The sequence below is a fragment of the Panthera tigris genome, chromosome B2 (genome assembly GCF_018350195.1).
Source record: "Panthera tigris isolate Pti1 chromosome B2, P.tigris_Pti1_mat1.1, whole genome shotgun sequence".
Taxonomy (NCBI): domain Eukaryota; kingdom Metazoa; phylum Chordata; class Mammalia; order Carnivora; family Felidae; genus Panthera; species Panthera tigris.
Window position 1 is genome coordinate 13,656,590 of NC_056664.1, and position 14,367 is coordinate 13,670,956.

Genomic DNA, 14,367 nt, shown 5'->3' on the forward strand with positions numbered 1-14,367 from the left:
GACCACAGGTGCGGGTTTTGTTTTACAGAAGAGAGCTTCCTTGAGGATGCAACATATAGATGCCCCGAGCTCTCTGTGCCCGCCCCCTCCCCCCCCCCCCCCCCCCCACCAGTCAATTCCTCAGACTGAGAGCACTCTGGAGCTCGGTAATTTTTCACAAAGGGGCTAAGAAATTGGAGGAGAAGGTCTGAGGAGTCGGCCAGCCGGAAGGCCAGTATCCTCCCCATCCACTACCCAGAGCAGCCACTTGATGGCAATCTTAACCTATTCCCTTGGAATTCTTCCATAAAGAGCGACCCCAGGAGGGTAAGAGCAACAGAGAATGGGCTGCAGAATGTGGACAGTGCTAGAAAAGGCATCACTGCCTGGCCAGAGGAGGCAGAGGCAGGGGCATAGAAGGATGGATGGAGAAAGCACGCCAACACGCTCCCCTGGGTTATTCTCCTGTCCCCAGACTTCTCTGGGGCCCTGGGTAGAAGCGAGTGTACAGGTTTCTGTAGTCAGACAACTCAGGAAGACGGAAATTTCTCAGGCCCCATGACACAAGCACATCGGGCTTTCCATCAACAGATTGAAGTGCGAGGCAGACAGATGGTAGCAAACAGGGTAATAAATCAACAGCAAACTCCTGCTTCTGATCTCAGCACCTTGCCCCCTGAAACCACAGAAAAAAAATAAAGCCAAATAATGAAAAAAAGGCAACTTTCCCTCGTTGGGGTGTTACACCTGTTGAATAAGGCAGCCCAGCACTTTTCTTATTTAAATTGTAAATGAGGGGTAAAAAATTAAAAGCTATGTGCTTCTACCTTGGAGAGAAAAGGCTCTCCAGGAAAAAAAAAAGGGGGGGGGGGGTTGGAATACCTTGCAAATTACATTCACCGCATACTTCTATTTTCAGTGGCAGTAAGATTAACATCAAGATGGTGGGAGGAGGGTCACTGTGATCAGAAAACAGTCCGTTGTCTTAACACGGAGGTTTCCCCCACACAGTTCAACCTGGCCCTTTGTGACGGCTTCGTAACTCTTGGCTTCTCGATTTATAAGAAGAGTTCAGGCAGAGAGTGGAGAGTTTGCCAATATTTTCCTCCGAGGGATTCAGAAAGTGCCAGCTGAGAGCCTTCCAACTCACCCTTTAAAACTCTGTAACACTTTCCAACTGAGTAAACTGGAAAGGCCCTTTTCAAATAACACTAGTCTGAAGTTGGGTAACTGCTGAGTGAGGACAGGGTAAAGCCACTCCGGTACAGGATAAGCAATTTGCGGTGCAGATCCCTCTAGAGATCACCAAGCCTTCCTTCGTGCCCAAACAATACACGTGTGTGGTTTTCACTGCTGTGGCACCTGCCCTACTTAGGTCTGCAGAGGATTCGCTGACCTTCTATACCATCACTCCGGAAGGGGAAGCGCACGGTTTCAAAAAGGCAGAGAGTCAGAGCCCTTCCTGAATACCCCAATCCCGTCAGAAGGAAGGGATCGTAATTAAGAGAGGTGAAGGTTTCCAGAGTGAGACCTTGAGCTGCCTTCGTGCATCAGAAGGCAACAAAAATCGTTCAGAGCCATGGAAAACTGGAAGGAACACTCAGCCACGTGGGGCAGCACCAGAAGCTGGCAGGGGACTCCCAGGCACAGATGTCTTTCCCGGTTACCCACCAAGACCAGGTGCCACGCGTGATCAGGATACCCACCCACCTGCCAAAGGGAAACACAGACCCAGGTACAGGAGTGACCCGAAAGACACTGGCGGGGCGGGTCCCCAGGAAGAGGCCTGATGTGCGGAAAGAGCTGAAACCGTTAGATCCAAAGCAGGAACGAGCCCACGACACTAGTGAAAGGTCAGCAAATGGTAGAGAGGAGGAACGGGCCCCAGGAGCTCTGAAGCTCCAGAAAGAACAGCTCTCCTTGCAGAACACAGGGCAGCCTGGCTGACACACTGGCGACTCTGCTCCTTAACAGGCAGGTCTAAGGTTATAAAATAGCTCATGTTTCCCTCCTGGGCCCCAGACCTCCTCGCAGGAGAGACCTACACTGTTTTATGGTCTTTTAGAAAGAAAATCATGAGGAAGGAAGCGAATTTCGGGACTCTGCAGAAGCACCCTAAAGCCTACAGAGAAAGCTAGAAGGATACAGGTGATTTGGCAGGTGAGATTGAGTAACAAGTTGTAAATTAAGGGATTTATGGGGTGCAGGCTAATTTCCCCCAAAGCATACCCAGTTATCACCCTTCTGGGTTTAAAGATACTCCATACAGGACACTGAACATTTAACGTAGCTCAAGTGGGAACACGTTTTTTTCCAAAAACTAGGTAAAAGGTCTTCTAAATGTGGGGGGAAATGGGATCTGAGGAAGTCCCACGCAAAACCAAACCGCACTAGTGCATCGTGGTAGATCCGATAGGAATCAAAGCCCCCATCACAGAACCTGAATCACAGAACCCATCACCCATCACAGAACTTGAATCAGGAACCAGCACAGACGGAGACAACACAGGCAGCCTAGATCCACAGGCAGGAGGAGGTGATACACAGGACCGTTTACAAGAGCGTACACAGATAAACTCCATGCCTGGATAAGTGGCCTCTGGCCGAGGGGAGCGCTATCTGGGGACCCCACAGGCACCTCCCTTTCTGTACATGTTGATAAGTAAAACTGGTTGGTACGTATTGCCGTAAATTACAGTTACGGCATAGAAAAAGAAACGGAATCCATGCATAAAATACAAACGAGGGGCGCCTGGGTGGCTCAGTTAAGCATCCGACTCTGGATTTCGGTTCAGGTCATGAATGTGAGACCCATACTGGGCTCTGCACAGACAGCACAGAGCCCGCCCTCTCCCTCTCTCTGCCCCTCCCCCGCTCTCTCTCAAAATATGTAAGCTTTAAAATGTATACATACAAATGAAATAAATTCATGTATGACAAAGAAGACTCTTCAACCTCAAATAATGTCATCATTTCTCCCAAACTGACACGGAGACATCCATCCAGGGCCATCTTGATGGGCTTTGAGCCTGGAGCCTGCTTCGGATTCTGTCTCCCTCTCTCTCTGCTCCTCCCCGACTAGCATGTGCTCTCCGCTCGCCCCCCCCCCCCCCAAAATACACATTTAAAAAAATTTTTTTTAAATAAAAAAATAAAAAGTGGAGATTAACTGCATCCAACTGGGAGGAACAAAAACCTCTCCAAGCTCAAACCAGTTCCTAGGGGTTCCTGACATACCAGGAAATCCTTCTAGTACCTCAACACAAAAGGAAACATGTTGCAGATTAAGATGGAAATTAACTGCATCTAAAATTAAAACGCAATGAAATTGTCACCACCTCAAAGTTCTACCCACGTACTAGCATTGGTGCTGTTTGCCACCTCACCCCACTCCCCCAACTCCTAGGTTGAAGACTTAACACCCAATGTGACTGTGTCTGAGCAGAGCTTGTGAGAAGGTGAGAAAAGTAAAGGAGGTCACGATTCGGGGAGGCACTGATCTGACGGGGCGAGTGTCCTCCTAAGAGGAGGAAGAGACACCCGCACACGCTCTCCCCCACCGTCAGCCTGGTGAGGACGTGGCCAGTACCCTGGATCCGGACATCCAGCCTCCAGCGTCCAGAACGAGAAACACACTTGCGTTGTTCAACCACCCCACCCAGTCTACAGTACATGGTCACGGCAGCCCGAGCTGACTAATACAGACTTCTGTCACAGCCACAAGAAAATGAACGCAAGTGAGCAATCCTCCCGTGCCATCACCCTATGTTTCTGCACCCTCAAGGCCATGGGACAACTCACGGGCTGTGGATAAGAATCCCTCTAACTGAAAACACACTTATTTGGCAGAGAAGGGGTATGGCCCTATGGATGCCTCTTTAGCTTCCCTTTGGAGGAAAGCCAGGTCTGGAACCCCTATTCCAGAATTTCTTGAATTCTATCACCAAGGCCAAGATTTCTTAACGCTCGCAGAATGGCACTACCGGAAAGAGGGGACACCGAACGGGAGAAGCAGAAGAGCTGTTCAAAAGGCCAGTGTGGACTGGACTTGCACACAGCTGAGAACCAAAACTTTAATGATGGTTCAAGACAGAGAATCTGTCTGGGGCACCTGGGGGGCTCAGTCAGTTAACCGTCCAACTTCAGCTCAGGTCATGATCTCGCGGTTTAGGAGTTTGAGCCCCACCTCGGGCTCTCTGCTCTCAGCACAGAACCTGCTTCAGATCCTCTGCTCCCCCCTCTCTCTCTCTGCTCCTTCTCTGTTTGTGCACAGTCTCTCACTCCAAGAAATAAAAACATTTAAATAAATTTTTTAAAAAATCTGGCCCACGAATGCCACCACGAGCCGGTGAAGATCTTTTGTGACCATGTCCAGTTGTAGGACTCTTATTCGTGCCCCCAAGCCAGGGCTTCTAAGAGTTGCATACTGGACACACGTGAGCCACTGGCTTTGGGGACCCTTCAAGTCTCCACAGACACTCTCAGGCATCTGGTACATTCTGGGGAAACACCATAAACCCACATATCATCATAAAAGCTCGTGGGGGGAAAAAAAAAAAAAATCAAGACAGCCATGGTGACAAACCTCAAATGAACGCATACTTTAAAAGAAGTCAAATGAAATGGAAAGGGAGGGAGCAACATTTCTGGCCTGGTGGGAAAGCCCTGGGTCTACACTGGAGCACTGGTCACGTGGGTATATGAGCTTTTTTAAATACATCGAACTGGGGGCGCCTGGGTGGCTCAGTCGGTTGAGCATCCGACTTCGGCTCAGGTCATGATCTCACGGTCCGTGAGTTGGAGCCCCGTGTCGGGCTCTGTGCAGACGGCTCAGAGCCTGGAGCCTGCTTCGGATTCTGTGTCTCCCTCTCTCTCTGCCCCTCCCCCACTCACACTTTGTCTCATTCTATTTCTCAAAAATAAATAAATGTAAAAAAAAAAAAATTTTTTTTAAATAAATACATCGAACTGTACGAGTAAGATGTGTGATTTCACGCGGCGTATTCTTTTCCTCAAAAAATAAAGTGGGGGGAGGGAGCGGTATGCAAGACTGGAGTCCAGTTCTGGGGTCAAGTCCTGATTCGCTATGCAGTCTTGTACAAGCTGTGGAACACTGGAGACCCTCTACAAACCCACAGAACCGGACAGTAATAGGTTGCAATAAAGTTATGAGATTAGAAGCAGTAACTTATTTCTTAAAAGCCTCATTTTAGGGGCACCTGTGTGGCTCAGTTGGTTGACGTCTGACTTTGGCTCACGGTCTCATGGCTCGGGGGTTTGAGCCCCGCATCAGGCTCTGTACTGACAGTGCGGAGCCAGCTTGGGATTCTCTCCCTCCCCTTCTCTCTCTGTCCCTCCCCTGATCTCTCAGCCTCTCAAAACAAACAAAGAAAAGTCCAATTTTAATTTAAACTTCCAAGCAACATATCTCATACCTGAATAGGCATTCCGCAAATGTGGTTAAGAAAGGGTACAAGGGTGATCCAATTCCAGGAATCTTTATGATAAGACGAGGGTATCACAATTATGAATATGCATTTTGGGGACAGGGAAACCAGCGTGGGCTGTGATCCAGGGAGTAGGTGTGTACATTTCCAGAATAAAACCCAGAGTCACATGTGGGACACTCAAGCCCTAAACAGACAGGAGCATATCCACGGCGCGGCAGAGGGTGCTGGAGGGGGAGTGGGAATGGCCAGCGGACAGAGAGCTGTCTGCACACTGGTCCACGCTCCACACGCGCTACGGAGAACCCAGGCGTGCAGACAGCAGCCGTGAATGGTGATGGAGCTTTTCTCTCGTGGACTTTCTGTCTGTCGTGGGGAGAGCACTTACCACCAGCAAACAACAAGAATACAATGTCCCGCAGACAGAAATTCTATGCAGAGAAATATTACGAGGCAAAAAAGCAAAAGGGTATCCAACAAAGTTTCAAGAAGATGTTCAAGAAGGATGTTCCGGTTCAAACCTCCAGGTTTGAGCAGGAACCTGAAATTCAGGCAGGGATCAAGCACACAGTTATCTAAAGGGAACTAGAAGAAGCAGAAAGCACAAGAATTCTGGTGGGTTTGAACAGCGAGGAGGCCAAATTAGGGGGGACAGTGGTAAGGAGACCTGACAGATACTGTGGCCCCCATCAGCTTATCATGCTAAGAGGCAGGGAGACGCTGCAGGAACAGAGCATCGCTAATCTGCATTTATAAATGACGGTTCTGGCCACCTCCTGGTGGGGTAAAAAGGCAGAGGCTGAGGGGGCATAGGGATCCCAGCCCAAGCTGGAGGTTACAGACTAGGAGGCAGTAGTGCAAATGCAGTTTTGGAACAGGTTTTGCTAAAGGACAGAATGCAAAGTGTGGGAACATCAGAGAAATACAGCTAATTCCAAGGTTTAGGCCAAAGTAACCAGAAGAATGGAATTGGCGTTTACTGACCAGGGGAAGACAGGCAGAGCAGAGGACCGGTGGTGGAGACAGAGTTGGCTTAGGGACCCCTCATGTTCATAAGGCCTTCCCAAGAAATCAAAGTGGAGAAGGCAAGTAGGCAAGTGGAGTTTAGGACAGGTTCAATCATGTCAAATGCTGCCATGGGGGTAAACAAGGCGCTGACCAGAAACTTGGTCAACGGACTTGGCAACGGAGGTCATTATTAAGCCTTAGTCGTGGCCTCATTCTAAGGGTTCAAAGGAGTACGAAAGGGGAAAGGATATTAACAAGAACATAAATAGTAGAGGGAGACAGACTGCTTAGACATTTTCTACCAGGAACCCTGCAATAAAGAGATGAATAGCAGGAGGGAGATAACAAGATCGACGGAGGATTATTTTATTATGAGCGAAACTACAACATGTTTTGTTTACTGATGGCAATCATCCAGCCCAGAAGTAAATAAGGAAGAGGGAGATCTTCCAGACTGATGCCCTTGGAGAGATGAGAAAAGGACCACAGCAGATTTCTGCCCTTTTGCCCTCAGGACCTCTCAACGCTGGCTTCTTAAGAACGGAGACCAGCAGAAAGAACCACCACCCCCATAACTGCATACCACCCTTCCACCCCATCCTAGGCCCTTCCTCTTAAAACAGCCCAAGATGTGATGAGGATGACAGAATCTGGGACAGAGCTGACAGAGGAGGCAGGCTGACAGAAATGGGGGGGGCAAGGGGCCCCATGCACAAAGTGACAGGAAAGAAGACCAACTTGAATTCCATGTTATTACTTACAAAACCACCTACATTCTAGACTCAATGGAGTATCAACCAGTATGAGCTCTATCAAGAAATGTCCCATGTGCATCACACTCAGGTCTTACAGTGACTACACCACAGCCACAGAGAAAGACATCAAGCCTTTTTTTTTTTTTTTTTTTTTTTTTAATATTTTTGAGAGAGAGAGAGAAAGAGAGAGACAGACACAGAATCCGAAACAGGCTCCAGTCTCTGAGATGTCAGCACAGAGTCCGATGCGGGGCTAGAACTCATGAACTCCAAGATCATGACTTGAGCTGAAGTTGGATACTTAACACACTGAGCCACCCAGGGGCCCCTCCAGCCCTCCCCTCCTTTTTTGTTGGTGAAGTTTATTTTCAGATCAAGAGAAAGAGAACGTGAGCGAGCAAGGTAGGGGCAGAGAGAGAGAGACAGAGACAGAGAGAGGCAGGGAGAGACAATCCCAAGCAGCCTCAGTGCCATCAGTGGGGAGCCCAACGCGGGACTTGAACTCATGAACCAGGGGATCATGACGTGAGCGGAACCCAAGAGTCAGATACTTAACCCACCGAGCCACCCATGAGCCACTCAAGCCTTTTCAACTCTACCATTTGCAAGAATAAAATGTAGCTTTTATTTTCTAACAAAGAATAAATTTGTTTTCAGTGAAGTGTATTTACCCTTCCTGTCGCCCCGCTTCTTTCACTTGGGAGTGTCAGCTCCTACATCAGGGGAGACAAGTAAGAAAAGTCTCCAAGGTTGATGTGTTCCAGAAACCCAAACCTTCAGCAGCTGCCGGGGGGCAGCCTGGTGGTCCCCACAGCTTACAGAGGACTGGCACTTACACATCGGCATTTCCATTTGGACAAAGCAGTGGGATAATCCACTTTCTTTTTTGTCTTTTTTAATTCTTTTTAATATTTTTGAGAGAGAGAGAGAGAGAGAGAGAGAGAGAGAGAGAGAGAAGGAGGAGGGGAGGGGCAGAGACAGAGACCTAGAATCTGAAGACAGACAGACTCCAGGGTCCGAGCTGTCAGCACAGAGCCTGACCCCGGGCTCGAACTCACGAACTGCGAGATCATGACCCAAGGCGAAGTCGGAGGCTCAACACACTGAGCCACCCAGGAGCCCCTAAGCCACTTTCTTCAGGAGGAAAACAACAAGACGGTCTTTCCTGTTGAAGTGGGGCCCATCCTTAGAATAGCTAGATGTGAACGCTTGGGGGCCAAAGCAGAAAGGAGAAGTGTCCCCCCACACCCCCCTCCCCGGACTTCTGTTGATGAAGACAACCATTCGACTGTGACACATGACAGTGTTTTCAATAGAGCTGTGTAAATAAACTGCCATTCATGGGACACTGTGCTTGGATTTTTCATTTTGAGTCACAAGGCATTTTTATCTTATGCTGTGAACAATGAAATCGCAGGACTTGGGCCCGAGTTTCATTCCACAAACAAAACATCCGGAATCTTTAAGATGTAGATGGAGTCCAGGAGTGCCTGGGTGCCTCAGTCAGTTAAGGATCTGACTCTTGGTTTCTACTCGGGTCATGATCTCACGGTTGGGGATTTGGGAGTTTGAGCCCCGCGTGGGGCTCTGTGCTGACAGCTTGAGCCTGGAACCTGTGGATTCTCTCTCTCTCTCTCTCTCTCTCTCTCTCTCTCTCTCTCTCTCACCCTCCCCCCCGACTGTGCACATGCATGCGTGTGCTCTCTCCTCTCAAAAATAAACATTAAAAAAGATTTTGGGGGCGCCTGGGTGGCTCAGTCGGTTAAGCGTCCGACTTCAGCCAGGTCATGATCTCGTGGTCCGTGAGTTCGAGCCCCGCGTCGGGCTCTGGGCTGATGGCTCGGAGCCTGGAGCCTGCTTCTGATTCTGTGTCTCCCTCTCTCTCTGCCCCTCCCCCGTTCATGCTCTGTCTCTCTCTGTCTCAAAAATAAATAAAACGTTAAAAAAATAAATTAAAAAAAAAATAAATTAAAAAAAAAAAAAAAGATTTTGAAGGAGTCCAAAATTCTTCTCCTTAAGGGGGAAACGAAACAAAACAAAACAGGTGTGTGGAGAGTTCTCTATCTGCACACTTCCAACTTCAGCTCCTCCCTACAAATCGGCAGTTGTTGCCAGAAAGGCCCCTTGTCATGTGAGGACAGGACTGTATGGAGAGAGTCAACCTGGTGGTTCAACAGCAGCATTAAAAATCCAAATCCCTACCTCTAGGTGAAAAAAATGAACGTACCTGTGCCCATCTTTTGCTTCCCCCCCCCCCCAATTATAAGCTCTAATAAAGACCACAAATATGCCCATGTTCATACTTCTCCTGCCCCCCACCCCCCACCTTGGAGGTCTCCTTCCCAGTAAAAGAGGTTACATGCTCTCCTTCAAAAGAAACAGCTATTGGGAAAAGTTTTTTAAAAGGTCTCCTACAAATTCTTAGTTTCGGGAATCCTATCTTTACAGAGGGTTCCCAAAGTGACTTCTGTTTATCCAAGGGGTGGTATGAAGTCAAGACACAGAAAGCCAAGCTTTAAAAGTCTGGCTGCCGAGGACCACTCGCGTAGATGGACGGCTAATCCACCCCCGTGTATCACTCCCTCATCTACAAGAATGGTCTGTTCTGAAGACTAAATTCATGAAATACAGCTCAAGTGCTAGAACAGTAACGGCTCAACGTACGGATTACCCATCACGACCGCAGTCAGGTTCTAAGAAAAAAGGATCCAGGTTCCCTTAAATCTACTCAAGGTTCTTTGGCTGGCCAGAGGGCTTTTGCTGGATCTCGGATGACATTTATAGGAAGCAAATGAAACTCAAATACAGCTAATAGCTCCCCTCTCTTACCGTGTAATTATCTGTACTCATTTGTGCAGCATGTTATTATTTAAATGTCCCTAATTTCAGCCCCAGCGGGCCAAGGGCCCTCAAAGAGTGGCCGAGGCCTCAGCCTCCGCCAGCCCTTCCCCATGCTTTTGTTCATTTATAACAGCCAGAAGAAGTGGCATTATCTACAGCAGGAAGCAGATAGAAGGTTCTCACAATCAGCAAAAATCGGAGTACCGCCTCTCCTACGCCCAGCTATAACCAACACGCCACAAGGAGGGCTTCAGTTCCTACACAGACAATCCGCGAGGCCGTTCAAGACTCATGTTCACTCCTACTAGGATGGATGGATCAATAAATGGTTAAAAAAAAAAAAAAAAAAAAAGGAAAGAGAAAGAAATATTCATTCCTGGTTACTTTACAACTGCAGACATAATAAAGGTTGATGGCAAACATGGATTTTAGGACATAAAATGTGATGTCTCCCTACAATCTTGTGCCTGCTTGGGTTATTACTACTGCACTAGACCCACAGAAACAGGGTAGCATAGCTCAGCTGCTTGGGAGCTGCTGCTGTCTGTGTGCAGTTAACAGACGCCAGACCCCACCCACCTCACAAGGGGGGGCGGGGCAAAGAAGGAGGTGCTGGTTCATGGTTCTAGCACGCCAAGGGTTTGGCGAAGTGACGTCAATCCGTTCTCCAATTAGGTAACAGTACAGCAAGCCTATTCTATTTGTGAACACAAAATATTACTTGAACGTGGAATTTTCCCCAGTAACTCCGGTGAGACCGATAACCCAGAAACATCTCTGAAAAGTGATCCAGTGAAAATTAAGATGTGTTTTCAATACCGTCGTTAAAAAGATACGGTGTCCTTTTCATCCCTCTTGTCTTCCAAAGTACTGGATTCAAAAGCTCCGCGGATGGAGTTGTAATTCCAATTCTGCTACCGCATTGCAGACAGCCGTGTCACCTTAGAGAAGTCACCACCACACAGAGCACTCACAAAGCCCCACAAGGACATTTTGGTCAGCTCACAGATGACAAGAGCAGGGGTCTCGGAGGTAGGTCAGTACCCAAGGTCCCCCGCTGCAAAGCATGAAAAGGGGGAGGCGGCGGCACAGGGGCAGCAGCTAACCCTCCCGCCAATCTGGGCACAGGAACCTGCTCTGATCCTCGTCTCGTCCCTTTCCTTGCCCGTGTCCTAACAAGGGCTCTGAACGGGGCAGCTTCAAAGCCGTACTGCCACACAAATTTCTCTGACAATTAACACTGGACCAATGGAGTTCAGTTTTTGCAAGAGAAATCTCAAAAGGTTAGATAACTCACCAAAACAAAACACCAAAAAACAAACATGCACCTTGCAGGGCTGTGAAAACCTACTCCCCTACTAACCTATTTTCATCTGCCCCCAGGGCAGAACCCCAAGACAGCGTGCGGTGCACAGCTTAAGACGAGGTCATCATTCTACCATGCAGAGTATACACGAGGAGTACGAAGCAACCATTCAAACAGGGGACATGCTCACAGGCACACACATGCGTGCACACACACAACACTGCTTGCAATCATCCTACCACCAACCTCAGCTGCCAAAAAAGTCTGGGACACTCTCCATGTTTTCTGCTTTCTCTGCACCATGCCCCCTAGGAGAGCACGGCTGAGGTTTGAGGACCTACAGAGAAGGAGCTGCTGGTCTCCCAAGCTCTCTGGGACGCCCCCAAAGACAAAGCACAACTCAACCTGTTGGCTGCCCTCAAGAAAATTATTCTTGAAACACAGAGTCGTGTTTACTCAGAACAGCTATGGAAATCCAAGGTACAGAACGACAAAAACGTGGACTCGGACCATTGGCTCCACTGACACCAACAAGAAGTGGAAACAGGCCTATTCACAGCAATTTCACCACCGAGAGAGAGAGAGAGAGAGAGAGAGAGAGAGAGAGAGAGAGAGAGAGAGAGAGACGCCTTGGGGTCTTGGTGCTTAAACAAGAAAATGACAAGTCCGTCTTTATCAGCAGGAAATACGAACTACAACAAAAGCCTCTTTTTTGTTATTGAACGAATTCTTATACTAGTTTCATAAAGTCTTCAACGATCCCAAGAAGTCTTTGCCACTTTTCTCAGAACCTCTTCCTCAGCACTGTCAAGCCCTTGACAAGGGCGGTAGAAAACGAGAGCTACGTGTGGTCAGCTAGCTGGCAGGGCAGGTTCCCTCTTAAAAGAACAAAAGGTAAAGATCGTCACCTAAATTCCACCTTGATTTAATCCTGGACACCCGGCTAACTTGTCCGAAAAGCTGATTTTTCTCCGTTGGGTTGTTTTCTGTTAACGGATTCCAAAAACCACGAAGGCATCTCCCCTCCTAAATAGCAGAACGAGAGCACGCCTGATCACAACAGTAACAACTACACCCCCAGCAGCTAGCGCTCTATTGTAACTCCAGGACTCAGGGACGTTCTCTCCCCCCCCCCCCCCCCGGATAAAAAACGTAAAGCAAATCACCATCTTCACTGTGAAGCCGAGAACACGAATGATCACATCACATCACACGTGGCTCCAGATTCTATACCTGTGACAACACATTCTACAACTTACCTTCTACCTTTTGATTCAAAAACAAAAGCCAGGGGGGTGGGGGGGGCCTTCCCACGCATGTTGGCTCAGACTTCAGGGGCTTCTGGTTTCAAGTCACATAGTACTAGAAGCAGACAGGGACAGACGGGGGGGGGGGGGGGGCAGTGGCAGGGAGGGCATCGTCTCCGAAAGCACTGCCATGGCTCTGTGCAAACAGAGTGGCAACAGGTCCCGCCTGTAAGCACTGGTTCCAAGAAGAGGCTCCCAGACAACCCACCGTACAACTAAGCAGAATGGAAAGAAACTGGAGGCCCTAAGTGAACCTGTCACCCTGCACCCTGGCATGCTGCCAAATACCCTCCAAATGCCTCTATTACCCCGTGACCAGAGCAAAGACTCTGAAACAGAACAATCCCCTCTTCCTTATCTGCTTGCTCCAAGCAGGTACAAACCAGAACACGATCGATTCATTCACATTTCTCTGTAATTCTGAAGGACGAACAAAGTTGGACAGAGCCTGGGATGTCACCACGACCACATCCCCTGCAACGAAATACAGACTGTGACCAGAAGCTCGGTTATGATCATCGGAGGGTTCCAATTCCACCATGCTAACCCTGTTCCAAAGAGACATCAGAATAAACTCGGGGAAGAGTGAGTTTCCCTCCAGGCTTCAAGGATCCATCTGATAATCATACAGGTGCACTTCCACAGGCTCGGGCATTCTGTGCCACCGTATACCAGCCTCCACGTAACAGCCTGCCCGGCCTGATCAACAAGGAAGCAGGTACTTAGGAGGCTATGAGCCAGAGAGCAGGAAGGGTAGGAGGCAAATGGTAGATCCAAGCTGCTTCCTATACAATCAGGGGAGAAGAACCAGCAGACAGTAGGGAGGTATCCATAGGAGAGAATCTAGGACTGCCCTCAGTTGTGGGAATCAGCACTTTAAACCTTACAAACCTTCTTACTGGTTCCCTAAGACGATCGGGGAGAACCGCCCCACATCACAGCAAAGTAGAAAGGCAGAGATCCACAGAAACACCTGTTAAGACAGACTCTACGTTCAACCCAGGACCTAGTAGAAATCAGATCACAGCCCTGGTCTTATCTACAGGGACCAGACTAATTAAGGCACCCTGCAAATTATATTACACAGCATATAAAGGAGCATAAAAGAAATGAATCTATAAACCCAGTAGGATGTCCAAAATAACTGCCAAGAGGGGCCTAGCCCGAGAAGCACAAGCCGCCCAGATCACATCCGATTCAGAAACAAGGCCGTGCCCGAAGACATCATCCAATTCCAACAAGACAGTCAACTCACCATTCACAGTCTTCAGGCTCCCAGCAATGCCTTCCCCGTGCTGCCTCTTCTGGGCATTCTTGAACTCCTTCAGAGACAGATAGAGGACTTTCCGCACCACCCTTTCTTCTGACCATGGAATCCCATCGCTGTCATCCTGCAGAAACAGGAAAGAGAGAAGGGAAAGCACTTAACACAAAAAGCAAGTAAATATGAAGAATCAAAAGAAACGTTAAAGAAAACTCCAAAGTATCAGAGTGAGAGGCACTTCCAGGGGATCCCATCATCCTGTGGTAATGGTTCATTCAGCACGACCTTCCTGACGTCTGGAGAGTCCCCAGAAAAGCTAACCCACGGACCACAAAAGGGGGCAGAAAGACGGCCACCAGCTCGCCTCCTTTACAAACCTTTACGCCCACATACCCTCATTAACCAATAATACTCAAGTTCTATATGCCTGGCAACATTTCGAAACAGGAGTTCGTACCCC

General features: G+C 48.6%; 1 protein-coding gene across 4 annotated transcripts in view; it reads right to left on the reverse strand.

The window, feature by feature from the left end:
- The window catches only part of JARID2 (jumonji and AT-rich interaction domain containing 2), a 271,874-nt gene that overhangs the window by 133,706 nt on the left and 123,801 nt on the right, over positions 1 to 14,367 (reverse strand). For all 4 annotated transcript variants that reach the window (XM_042985686.1, XM_042985684.1, XM_042985687.1 and 1 more), the window contains one exon: positions 13,899 to 14,034. In XM_042985686.1, the coding sequence (XP_042841620.1) occupies positions 13,899 to 14,014 (116 nt within the window). In that variant the 5' untranslated portion in view covers positions 14,015 to 14,034. The remainder of the gene's footprint in view (positions 1 to 13,898; positions 14,035 to 14,367) is intronic.